Source organism: Phoenix dactylifera, chromosome 6 (genome assembly GCF_009389715.1).
Source record: "Phoenix dactylifera cultivar Barhee BC4 chromosome 6, palm_55x_up_171113_PBpolish2nd_filt_p, whole genome shotgun sequence".
NCBI lineage: Eukaryota > Viridiplantae > Streptophyta > Magnoliopsida > Arecales > Arecaceae > Phoenix > Phoenix dactylifera.
In genome coordinates, this window is record NC_052397.1 from 11,840,271 (window position 1) to 11,852,279 (window position 12,009).

A 12,009-nucleotide genomic window follows, 5' to 3' on the forward strand; every position below is an offset into this window, starting at 1 on the left:
AGCTCCATCCCAAAGCGGAATATCTCTTCCATTGGGTTCACGGATGTTCTGCACGTGTCCATCAAGATTCACTCTTGTGGTAATATCACATCAAAGCCTTACGTGTACCATCACCCAATGGCAGTGCGTTGACGGTTCTTCCGCTGATGAGGTGAGCTAACCCGTCATATCGTCTCCTGCTCCTACTCTGATTGGGTCGGCGCACCCCTCCCCAGATCGCCTCCTATAAATATCGCCACCGCTCCCTCCTTTTCCCTGACTCTCTGCGATCTCTCTCTCGTGTCTTCGTTTCGAGGCCTTTCTTCAATCTAAACTCTTCTGGTAATCTCGTGATCCGATCTCCTTTAATTTTCTACTATAGATGTTTTTGCCCTTTTCTTTTCCCGTTAATTTCGATCAAGATTCTAGGGTTTTGTTTGCGGATTCGGATATCTGGGTCACGGAGTGTCTCTTATTGGAGGCGGCGATCGTTTTCTTATTTATTTTCGCTATTTTTTCTTGTTTTTCAGCACTTTCGTTTGATTTATAGAGATTGGTGGATCGGCTTCCATGGCTCCGACGACGCAGTACCTGAAAGAAGCTCGAACTTTGTATTCTCTCTTGATCTGTTCGTCCTCCACCTTTATTTGATCCGCCCCAGCTCTCGCGATCTAGGGTTTCTGCGAGATCTCCGCCGGATTTCGAGGTATTCTTCGCTCTATCTTGCTTCCCCGATCTCAAGATCGGCGCTCCAAGCTCGGGTTTTCTGATCTGATGTTCTTTGTTGGGGGAAAAAGCTAGGGTTTTGATTTGATTTCATCTGTCGGAGAATCGGAGCGATAGTGAGGATGCCGTGCGTGGAGGCGACGGATCCGGCGGCGGCGGACAAGGACGCGGAGCCTTTCGTGGAGGTGGATCCGACGGGGAGATACGGGCGGTACGGGGACCTTCTTGGTGCCGGGGCGGTGAAGAAGGTGTACAGGGCGTTCGACCAGGAGGAGGGGATCGAGGTGGCGTGGAACCAGGTGCGGTTCCGGAGCTTCAGCGAGGACCGAGCGATGATGGACCGGATCTTCGCCGAGGTCCGGCTCCTCCGGGAGCTCCGGCACGAGAACATCATCGCGCTGTACCGGGTGTGGATGGACTCCGAGCGCAGCACCCTCAACTTCATCACCGAGGTCTGCACCTCCGGCGACCTCCGCGAGTACCGGAAGCGCCACCGCCACGTCTCCCTCAAGGCTCTCAAGAAGTGGTCCCGCCAGATCCTCATGGGCCTCGACTACCTCCACAACCACGACCCCTGCATCATCCATCGCGACCTCAACTGCAGCAACGTCTTCATCAACGGCAACATCGGCCAGGTACTCCTGCGAACCACACGCCTTCTCCTCCCATTGCTGGGAAACGGGTATTTATTCCATTTGGGAAACGCATTTGTTCTGGTGGCGGCCGCCGCTGCCGCCTCCCTCGCCCTCGTTGATTCCCTCTGGAATATTCCTTTCGTTGCGAGAAACGCGGTAGAAAATAGAATTTTCCTTAACTTGTGCCGCGGGACACTCTAACGAACTTTCGGGGTCCTCCATGGACCGCGTTAAATATCTGGTTTTTGTCACGGTTGCACCCAACCAGGGAGGAAAAGTCACCTGAAAATATTTTTTAAAAAATCGTAACTTTTTTATTCAACTCGTTGCTATTTACGGTCAAATTACTTATTTTATATATATATATATATATATATATATATATATATATATATATATATATATATATATATATATATATATATATATATATATATATATATATATATATATATATATATATTGCCGGTTTCACAAAGTTTTTTTATCGTCTCGGATCGTCTTAGATGTAATACTATATTTTGTATGATATAAAGTTTTAGTTTTTCCTTTTGTTAGGTTTTTATTGTCTCTGTTTATCTCCAGATAGTTTGGGTTTATTTTGATAGAAAAAGAGAGGTCGGTGAGAATATGCATCGAGAAAAGGCAGCGCCTTTTCGTGAAATCTGCTCTCTTTTTGGTCTGTTGGAGTAGATGCCGATGCCAGTGCTGATGTAGCTGGGTGGTTGCAGGTGAAGATAGGGGACCTGGGGCTAGCGGCGATCGTGGGAAAGAGCCACGCGGCGCACTCGATCCTTGGGACGCCGGAGTTCATGGCGCCGGAGCTGTACGAGGAGGAGTACACGGAGCTGGTGGACATCTACTCGTTCGGGATGTGCGTGCTGGAGATGGTAACGCTGGAGATACCCTACAGCGAGTGCGACAGCGTCGCCAAGATCTACCGCAAGGTTACGGCCGGAGTGCGCCCGGCGGCCATAGGCAAGGTCCGCGACCCCGAGGTCCGGGCCTTTATTGAGCGCTGCCTCGCCAAGCCCCGCGCCCGGCCCTCCGCCTCCGAGCTCCTCAAGGACACTTTCTTCAGTGGTCTCGATGATGACGAAAACCCGCCTCCCCCGAGCCTGGCCGCCACCGAGCACTGCAACCCGCCGTCGGCGCCGGACATGTCCGGCCTTCGGCTGGATTGAAGGGAATGCATGCATTGGGGGCCGGCTTCTTCGCTAACAACCTTACTGACTGTTCTGTCCTGACGGGTTCTTTCCTCTCTATTTGCCGGGCGCAGAAAGAGACGGGCTGTGGTGTTTTTTTTTTTTTCTTTTTTCTTCTTTTGGTGAACGTCTTTGTAGTGCTTTTGGGGATGAATCGTTGCAACAAGTGTTTTGTTTTTTTATCTCTTTTTTCCATTAATTTGGTTTTATATGCATATACATACGAAATTTAATTGGATGTGGTTGGGCGTGTAAGCATCGTTTATTCTTATTATTACTACTATTATTACTATTATTTTAAATTCCTCAGTTCTTTTCTTTTGTTAATTCCATGTTGGAGTCTGGATGCCGTGATGATTTTTTGAGTTTTTTATATTTTTATTTGCCATCTTCATTGGCTTTATTGTGGGCCCCTGTGGTCTTTTCCAGGATGGCGGTACATAAAAGAGCAAACGTGTCTCACATGTTCCGCAATCAGAAATTGTTTAATTTTTAGGTATATGGCAGACAGCTGGAGACAGCTGGACCTGCAACGGTTTCGCTGGGGTAGCGGCTTTGGCCATGAAGGAATCCAACTAAAGTTGTTGGCTGGATATGATTTTAGTCAAATCTCTGGGTGGGCTTATACTAGCAAACAAAATAGTCTCCAATATATTTTGAGGGAGGAGTGAAATAATTTATACTCCGGTAAGAGCTAAAGCTATCCCTCTCCTGATTCCACTTACCGTTCCGCCGCGCACACTTTCTAGTAGGAGTGATTTTTCACCATGGGCTACCCATGGAAAGGGAGGGGAGACCGGGAGGGCTCCATGGCGCCACGCTCCGAGTCCTCGCCTCCACAAATCCGGGCCCCAGCCACCTTGGCACGTTCCAAATCGGCATTCAGCCCACTCTTACAGCCGCACCGTGCTCCGATTCATGTTTTTGTGACGATTGGCGAGGATTGCATGGTCAGCCTCCATCTCTTCCCCCGTGGTCGTGAATGAAATGAGTTCTTCCAACCGTGCAATTCATACGAAGTTTTGCAATTCTTTTCTTAAAAGAGTAAATTATATTTATTAAATTTCCATATATGATCAGCAATTATCGCAAGATAGATTTAGTGGTATAAATGGAAATTGGTGTTCTATGGAATTCGTGCAAGTACACCTGAGTGATTGAAATGTCTGCTCCTCTCATCTCAACCTTCCGGATACTAATATTGACTCTCGATGCTCTCTATTGAACAGAGGGCTGAGACGGGTGGACTAAAAATTTTCATCCACTTCTAAATTTTGTATGCTACAATCTATCGAGAATCACTCTAATTTTTATGAATTGCACCAAGGCTTTCATGGCACACCATCAGTATAGAGCTTTTCTTTTATGAATAATTATTAGAGAGCTTTTCTGTTTCACTCGTTTATAAAATGCTTTCCTCGTCACTTTTTTTTCATGGTAGCAGTAATTGGTTTCTTAATCTAAAGTTCCTGACAATCACATATGGGGGACATTGATGGTGGCCTCTCTGCTTTCCTTTTTTTTATGTTTATTTTTATACCTAAGGGGCCTTAGGCCAAAAGGAAAATTAATCCAGCTAAAAAATTGCACCGAGTGCATCTGCCGGTAGAATACTGTGCAAGAGAGTTGGAGCATGGTCCTCGATATCCCAGACCAGTTTCCTTTCCAATGCTTGTGTAGCAACCTGATCAGCCACTTGGTTCCCCTCGCGGAGAAAATATGGGTTGCTTTAAACACAGCCATGGCCCTCCTCCGCTTCAATATGTCTTTCAACAATGGGTTGCATGTTAGGGGAAAAACCCTAAGTCATATATCCACAGAGGTGCTCGGCCGAAGAGCGCCGACCGAAAAGCTGCTCGGCCAAGAAGTGCCGACTGGAAAGCCACTCGGCCGAAGAGCGCCGATCGGAAAGCTGCTCGGCCAAAAGATGCCGACCAGGAAGGCACTCGACTAGAGGGCGTCGACCAGAGCGCGCGCCAAGAGGTGCCCCACCCAAAGCTGCTCGGTTAGAAAGCGCCGACCAAAGACAGCGCCAAGGCGCTCTGCTAGAAGGTGCTCGCCTAAAGGGCGCCGACCAGGAGTACTTGAAGCAACCCCGCCACAGGGCGCCCCATTGGGCGACCAGCTCGGCTCGGCACTCTTGCCGAGCCGATGCCTTAACCAAATGTTCAACCTCCGCCTAAAGTCCAAGGGACTGACAACTCCTACGGCTTGCGACCTGCCACTATCTCCAAGCCATCAAGGCATAAGATCTTCACAGGTATTCGGCACGACCTGCCATTAATGCACGAGACTCTCTCAAGTCTCCGATGCACTCAGTCATTTAATGAACACGGCCCAAGACGATCTCCGGATCACTGAACCATCAGAGCGCATGGCTCTACCTGACCGCCGGTTCATTCGGTAATAAATGCACTTACCATCCACAGACCCCAGGCCCGCTACGGCCGGCGGTTCAACCACTCCAACAGGTCCGATCGACCGTGACAACTCCCTGGTTCCGGTCTGATTCGGCCTTATTTTCCACCACGCCATTAATGGGCCAAATCGTGCCCAATTATCACATAACAGGACAAACCTCATGCCACCTCCCAGGTAACCGAATCCTCCTATAAAAGGGAACCTGGGGGAAGAGGAAAGGGGGACCAAAACGGGAGGAAAAACCCGAAGCTCTCTCTGTCTTCTCCACATACTCTCTTCCCTGCTCTCTCCACATACTTGCCCCCTCTGACTTAGGCATCGGAGGGCCGGCGCCGGGGAGCCCGGCCACCGGCTTTTTTGCAGGACAGGACAGGACTGGACGCACCACCCCTCTTCGGACTTGCACACCCCCCGCGGCGGAGGACGCAGCCGGCCGGCGCACCGCCGTCCGCCCCCTGCAGCAGCGGAGCTCCTCCTTCCCTGGCTTCGCGGCGGCCCCCGGGTCCAATTTCCAGCAACAGTTGGCGCTAGAGGAAGGGCCCGAGTTCGCTACCATGAAGCTAAGAAGCAAAGGGGCTTCCAACGCCTCTCGACGTCCTCCACCAAGCCCAGAATGTTCCGTTCGGAACTCATCACCCCCGGTTGAGCCAGCACCTCAAGTTCGACCAGAACAATTTGATGCCCTGGTGCAGCAAGTGCAGGCGTTGGCTACCGCCGTTCAAAGCTTGCAACCCAGGGGCATCCCAGCAGCACCGCCTCCCCCGGCTCCAGTTCAACTGGGGCCCCCTACTAGCGGGCTTCCTCTTCGAGGTCAGGACTCTCAAGTCCAGGCCTCCCTCTGGAGAGAGCACCCAGTCAGAGATCACGGAGGCTGGCCACAGCCTTCAGAAGCCGAGTCGGTTCCAGGGCAACCTGCACCCAGAGGAACCGCTGTAGCGATCCTCCAGAATGATGAACTCGACAAGAAGGTCGAAAAGCTGGAGCGCCAAATCCAGGCACTCCACGGGAGAAAATCGGGACGTAACGGCGACTTCGAGTTCAATACGAAGTCGCCCTTCTCCCAGGAGATTGAAGATGAACCGGTTCCCCTCCGGTTCAAAATGCCCCAGGTGGAGCCTTACAACGGCAAGGCTGATCCCTTTGACCACCTGGAGAGTTACCAGGTCTTAATGGCCCTACAAGGAGCCTCGGAAGCCATGATGTGCAAGGCTTTCCCGGCGACACTCCGAGGACCAGCCCGGCTTTGGTTTACCGGGCTGAAGCCGAGTACTGTCTCTTCCTTTGAGCAGCTCGGCAGACAATTTGCTGGCAACTTTGCCGCCAGCCAGCCCCAGCGGCGGACATCTGACTCCCTCCTTGATATCAAACAAAAGGAGGGAGAATCCTTCAAGGAATACTTGGACCGGTTCACCGCCGCAATATGGAAAGTCCGGGAGCTTGACCAGTCAATCGCCATGTCGGCGCTGAAGACTGGAGCCCGGTCCTACAGATTCCTCTTCTCGATTGAGAAGAATTTTCCAGCGGACCTTACAGAAATGTTCGCTCGAGCCCGGAAGTATGCCAAGGCTGAGGAAGCCGTGGCCGTCAGGCGGGGCGGGACCGAGCAGAACCCCAAGAAGAGGCGCCGTGAGGAACGCAGCCGACCCAGAAGCCCGTCTCCACGACGAGCTAAGAATCCGCCCCGCCCGAAAAGTCCACCCCGGTTGAGAGGACCGCCGCAGCAGAGGTCACTCCGCCCGAGGTTCCCACTGCAGGCCCGTGCACCTGAAGGGAGGTATGAAAAGTATACTCCCCTCAATGCTCCTCGGGCTGAAATCCTCATGGAGATTGAGAATCGGGATTGCATCCGGCTCCCCCCTCCAAAGCCAGACACCAGAATCCGGCGTGATCTCCGGAAGTATTGCCGTTTTCACCGGGATCACGGCCATGATACCGAGGATTGTTATCAGCTCCGAAATGAGATCGAAGCACTCATTCGCCGAGGGGTGCTCGATCGGTTTGTGCAAGGCCGGCGCGAAGGGAAGAAGCCAGCCGAAGGAGCAGCACAGCCTGAAGGTTCTAATGCCAACAGGCCCATCGCCGGCGTCATCAAACTATCCGAGGAAGGACCTCGGCTGGGGAAGCCTCAGGGGAAGGAGCCTCCTCGAAGCGCCCGCGCACCTCTGATGCCATCTCCTTCTCAGATGACGATCTAGAGGGAGTCGAAACTCCCCATGATGATGCCATGGTCATCTCCATGATCATAAATAAATTTGATGTAAAACGCATCCTGGTTGATAATGGAAGTTCGGCGAATGTTTTGTATTTTGATGCTTATTGTAAAATGGGGATGACAAAAGAACAGCTACGGAGGATGAATGCTCCGCTAGTTGGATTCACTGGGGATTCAGTCCCAGTAGAGGGCGAGATCGACCTTCTGGTCACAGCCGGGCTCGCCCCTCGTGAAAGTACCATGGGTATGAGCTTCCTTGTGATACGCCTGCCCTCGGTTTACAACGCCATCCTTGGAAGGCCAGGACTCAACGCCCTCCGAGCAGCGGTCTCGACTCACCACCTGCTGATGCGATTCCCCACCAGCCAGGGAGTCGGTGAAGTCCGAGGGGACCAAATGGTGGCAAGGCGATGCTACCTAGCGACCCACGAGGCAAGACGACCAGCCGAGGTGCCCGCCCCAACGACTGACCAGCCCTCAACTGAAGTTATGGAGGCACGGGTCAACCCCCAGAAAGAGCGGGTAGAGCCTGGTGAGTTGTTAATTCAAGTTCCCTTACGAGAGAACTTTCCCGAGCTAACCGTGCAGATCGGCTCTGGCCTTGGCGAAAACGAGAGGAGTCGCCTCGTCGACTTCCTACGGGACAATATGGATGTCTTCGCCTGGTCGCCTGTAGATATGCCGGGGATAGACCCGGAGGTCATGGTCCACCGGCTTCAGGTGAAGCCGACCTGCAAGCCCGTGCGGCAAAAGAAGCGAGGCGCCGCCCCTGAGCGACAACGAGCAGCAGCCGAGGAGGTCGGCAAGCTCCTTGAAGCCGGTTTCGTCCGGGAGATATCCTACCCGGAATGGCTCGCCAATGTGGTCCTCGTCAAAAAAGCTAGCGGAAAGTGGCGTATGTGCGTGGACTACACCGACCTGAATAAAGCCTGCCCGAAGGACAGCTTTCCACTTCCCAGCATTGACCAGCTCGTGGACTCCACCTCGGGTCACGAGCTGCTGGCATTCATGGACGCCTTTTCCGGATATAACCAGATCCGCATGGCGCCAGAAGACGAGGAAAAGACAGCCTTCATCATCGACGGGAGAACCTACTGCTACAAAGTGATGCCATTCGGTCTAAAAAATGCCGGGGCGACTTATCAAAGGCTGGTCAGCCGGATCTTCAAAGACCAAATAGGCCGAAACATGGAGGTCTACGTGGATGACATGCTGGTGAAAAGTAAAGCGGTGCAAGACCACATAGCCGACCTCAATGAAGCATTCTCCACACTCCGAAAGTACCAGATGAAGCTCAACCCAGCTAAATGTGCATTCGGGGTCACCTCCGGCAAATTCCTCGGCTTCATCATTACACAACGAGGAATCGAGGCCAATCCAGAGAAGATCCGAGCCCTCCAAAGGATGACGCCTCCCAGGACGGTCAAGGAGGTACAGCGGCTCACGGGCCGAGTGGCAGCCCTCGGGAGGTTTATCTCCCGCTCGGCCGAGCGCTGCCTTCCATTCTTTGCAGCCCTCAAGAAGCCGAAGAACTTTTTGTGGTCGGACGAGTGCCAGCAATCTTTTGAAGAGCTCAAGCACCTGTTGGCTTCCCCTCCCCTACTCACGAAGCCTCAACAGGGTGAGCTCCTCTACTTGTATCTAGCTGTCTCCCCTGTAGCAGTAAGCTCGGTCCTGGTCCGAGAGGAGGGGAAACTTCAGAAACCGGTGTATTACACCAGCCGGGTCTTAAGGGATGCTGAGACCCGATACTCCAAGCTTGAGAAGACCGCCTATGCTTTGGTCATCTCAGCTCGGAGGCTCCGACCCTACTTCCAAGCTCACACAGTGGCCGTGCTGACTGACCAGCCGATCAAGCAGATCCTGCAAAGATCGGATCGTGCGGGTCGGATCACTAAATGGGCCATTGAGCTCGGGGAATTCGACATTGAGTACCGGCCCAGACAGGCGATCAAAGCACAAGCACTCGCAGACTTTATGGCCGAGTGCACTATACCAGATGAGGTCAAGCCTGAACCTGAGCCACCGCTGGAGCAGACCCCGAGTTTTACATGGGCTCTACATGTCGATGGCTCTTCAAACTCGGGGGGTAGTGGAGCAGGATTTATTCTCACCAGCCCGGAGGGGGTGGTCGCCGAGCAGGCCCTGCGCCTCGAGTTTCCTGCTTCCAATAATATGGCGGAGTATGAAGCGCTCGTCGCCGGGCTTAAGCTAGCCAAAGAGCTAGGAGTGAAGGACTTGAAGGCCTTCAGTGATTCCCAGCTCGTCGTCAACCAAATTGTGGGCGACTTCGAAGCTAGAGACCCGACCATGCAGAAGTATCTCCAGAAGGTACGGGATCTCGCCTCGACCTTGGACTCTTTCCACATCCAACATATTGCCAGGTCGGAGAATCTCAGGGCCGACCAGCTATCAAAGCTGGCGTCCTCTCGCATGAGCGAGCTTCCCAAAGGGGCAGTCCTGGAATATCTCCAAAAGCCCAGCACGGACGAGACCGAGCAGACCCTCTGCACCGAGCTCGAGCCAAGCTGGATGGATGGACTCATCAGCTATCTGCAAGACGAAACTCTCCCTGCTGATGTACGAGAGACTCGCCGAATCAAGCGCCTCGCCCCCCGATACATACTATACGAGGGAAAGCTCTATCGAAAATCCTTCACCTCTCCCCTTCTCAGATGCCTTCGCCCAACGGAAGCTAATTATGCCCTGCGCGAAGTCCACGAAGAAATTTGTGGAAACCATCTGGGAGGACGAGCCTTGGCCCATAAAATTCTGCGCCAAGGGTATTATTGGCCGACACTCCAGAAGGATGCTATGGATTTTGTCAAGAGATGCGACCGGTGCCAAAGGAACGCCAACGTTCAGCGCCGGCCCTCGGCTCTTTTGACTTCTATCAGCTCCCCTTGGCCTTTTGCCCAGTGGGAAATTGACATCCTCGGGCCATTTCCTCTGGCCACCGGGCAAAGGAAGTTCCTGGTCGTCTCCATTGACTACTTCACTAAGTGGGTGGAAGCTGAGCCCCTCGCCCGGATAACCGAACAGAAGATGCGGGATTTCGTTTGGAAGTCCATCATTTGCAGATTCGGGCTTCCCCGCATCCTTATCTCTGACAATGGTCGCCAGTTCGACAACATCCATTTCAGAGAGTTCTGCTCCGAGCTTGGCATTGACCACCGCTTCACCTCGGTCGCGCATCCTCAGACAAACGGAGAAACCGAGGTAACAAATCGTACTATTTTGCAGGGTCTCAAAACCAGGCTCGACAAATCCAAAGGACAATGGGTCGAAGACCTATACAATGTCCTGTGGGCTTACCGGACTACGTTCCGCGTCCCCACCGGTGAGACTCCCTTCAACCTGACATATGGGACGGAGGCCGTCATTCCACTAGAGATTGGGCTCCCCTCTCCAAGAGTCGAGCACCACGATGTGATAAGTGCTGATTAATCTATAATTTAATATTCTTTTTTCAGCACTTATCAATGTTCTTAAACGGATAACTACTTGTTTTACCATGAAATCGAATAATCATTGAAATAAATTTAAATTATGGTAAGAAGTAAATAATTCTTTTCTTAAAACCGACTCTGAACTTGTCCCTCTTCCGGTTGCGATCTTTCATGAAAACTACAAAAAAACATATAAGGAGGAGATTGTGTTGACCTGATTTATTAACCTAATAGAGTTGTAATCAAGCCGAGGTTATAATTAAATGGGTTTTTGTCCTGATTCGATCGAAAGTTATAATTAATTATGTATGGGGCAAAAGTTTGATTAACCCTTTTTATTAGGTCACGGTCCGATTTTTAGTCTTGTCGGGTCGAGTTCGATCTGAAGCAGCTCAGGAAGAATTAAATTTAAATAACATTGGGCTCGAGAACAATTTCAAGCAAATCAACAATCATGACCCACCTCAAACCCAAAGTCAATTCCCAACCAATGCCTTGCGTGCCTTCATATAAAATTTGTAATTTTAAAACAAAAAAAAATATAATAATAATAAATAATAAAATAATAAAATAAATAAAAAATAATTTCGGGACGAATTACTGGATTCACTGTTCATATGAACAGTATCCCGTGAAAACACTGTTCATATGAACAGTGTTTTTACAAATATATATATATATTTATGTATATATAAAAATTAAATAATAAATAAATAAATTCACTGTTTAGCTTCTTCTTCTTCCCGACTAATCCACTGTTCCTCCCGTTGCCAAATCTTCCCGTGATCCCGCCTCGCTCACAACAAACGCAATCCTCCCCCGCGCGATCAAAGGAGCTCGCCCCAACGTCGTCGTCGGCCACCTCTCTCCGCCGGATCCCGTGGCGCTTCTTCCTCCCAGCGTCCGCGTGCCACACCGTCCGCTTCATCAACGCCTCCGCCTCAGCCCGCGCTTCCTTCCTCCCATCGATCACGACCCCAGATCCATTCCTCTTCAGCCATCAAGGATCCCGCAGCCAGCCTCCCATCTCAACTTCTTCCGTTCCAAGTCAGCCTCTCAGCATCCCGTGATGCTTTCCCATTAATCCCGCAGATTCCTCCTTTCCGGATCAACATCTCCAGCATCCCGTGAGATCATGCGTGAGCCCAAGCATCTAGCCGTCCCTCTCTTCTGGATTCAAGCCATTCGCCAGCCGTCCCAGCTAATCTCACGGCAGCTCCCATCGAACCAGCTCCCTTGATCCAGCCTTGCGTGCAGACCGTCCCAAGAATCATGCGTCCGTTCCCCATGAATCCATCACCAGCTTCAAGGCTCGGGCGATCTATAAAAGGGGGGAGAGGAGCTCGGATCGGAGGAGGAGGAAAACAGGGGAGAACCCCTGT

The 12,009-nt window shown here is 51.6% G+C and overlaps 1 protein-coding gene across 3 annotated transcripts; it reads left to right on the forward strand.

Annotated features, from left to right (window-relative positions):
- The first annotated feature begins 203 nt into the window (after positions 1-203).
- LOC103713354 (probable serine/threonine-protein kinase WNK11) lies at positions 204-2,800 on the forward strand. 3 transcript variants are annotated; one of them, XM_008800252.4, is made up of 4 exons: positions 204-321; positions 510-685; positions 781-1,340; positions 2,072-2,800. In XM_008800252.4, the coding sequence occupies exons 3-4, from the start codon at positions 828-830 to the stop codon at positions 2,522-2,524; spliced, it is 966 nt and encodes a 321-aa protein (XP_008798474.2). In that variant the 5' UTR covers positions 204-321; positions 510-685; positions 781-827; the 3' UTR covers positions 2,525-2,800. The 3 variants fall into 3 exon arrangements, with proteins under 3 accessions (XP_008798474.2, XP_008798473.2, XP_017699817.2); XM_008800251.4 differs by having other exon boundaries at positions 206-321; positions 777-1,340; XM_017844328.3 differs by having other exon boundaries at positions 206-321; positions 530-685; positions 777-1,340.
- Positions 2,801-12,009: the final 9,209 nt, after the last annotated feature.

Excerpts from the sequence above, each read along its gene's own strand:
- LOC103713354 (XM_008800252.4), top strand. The coding sequence starts at position 828 with ATGCCGTGCGTGGAGGCGACGGATCCGGCGGCGGCGGACAAGGACGCG. Across the intron at positions 1,341-2,071 it reads TCAACGGCAACATCGGCCAG|GTGAAGATAGGGGACCTGGG; the intron begins GTACTCCTGCGA and ends GGGTGGTTGCAG.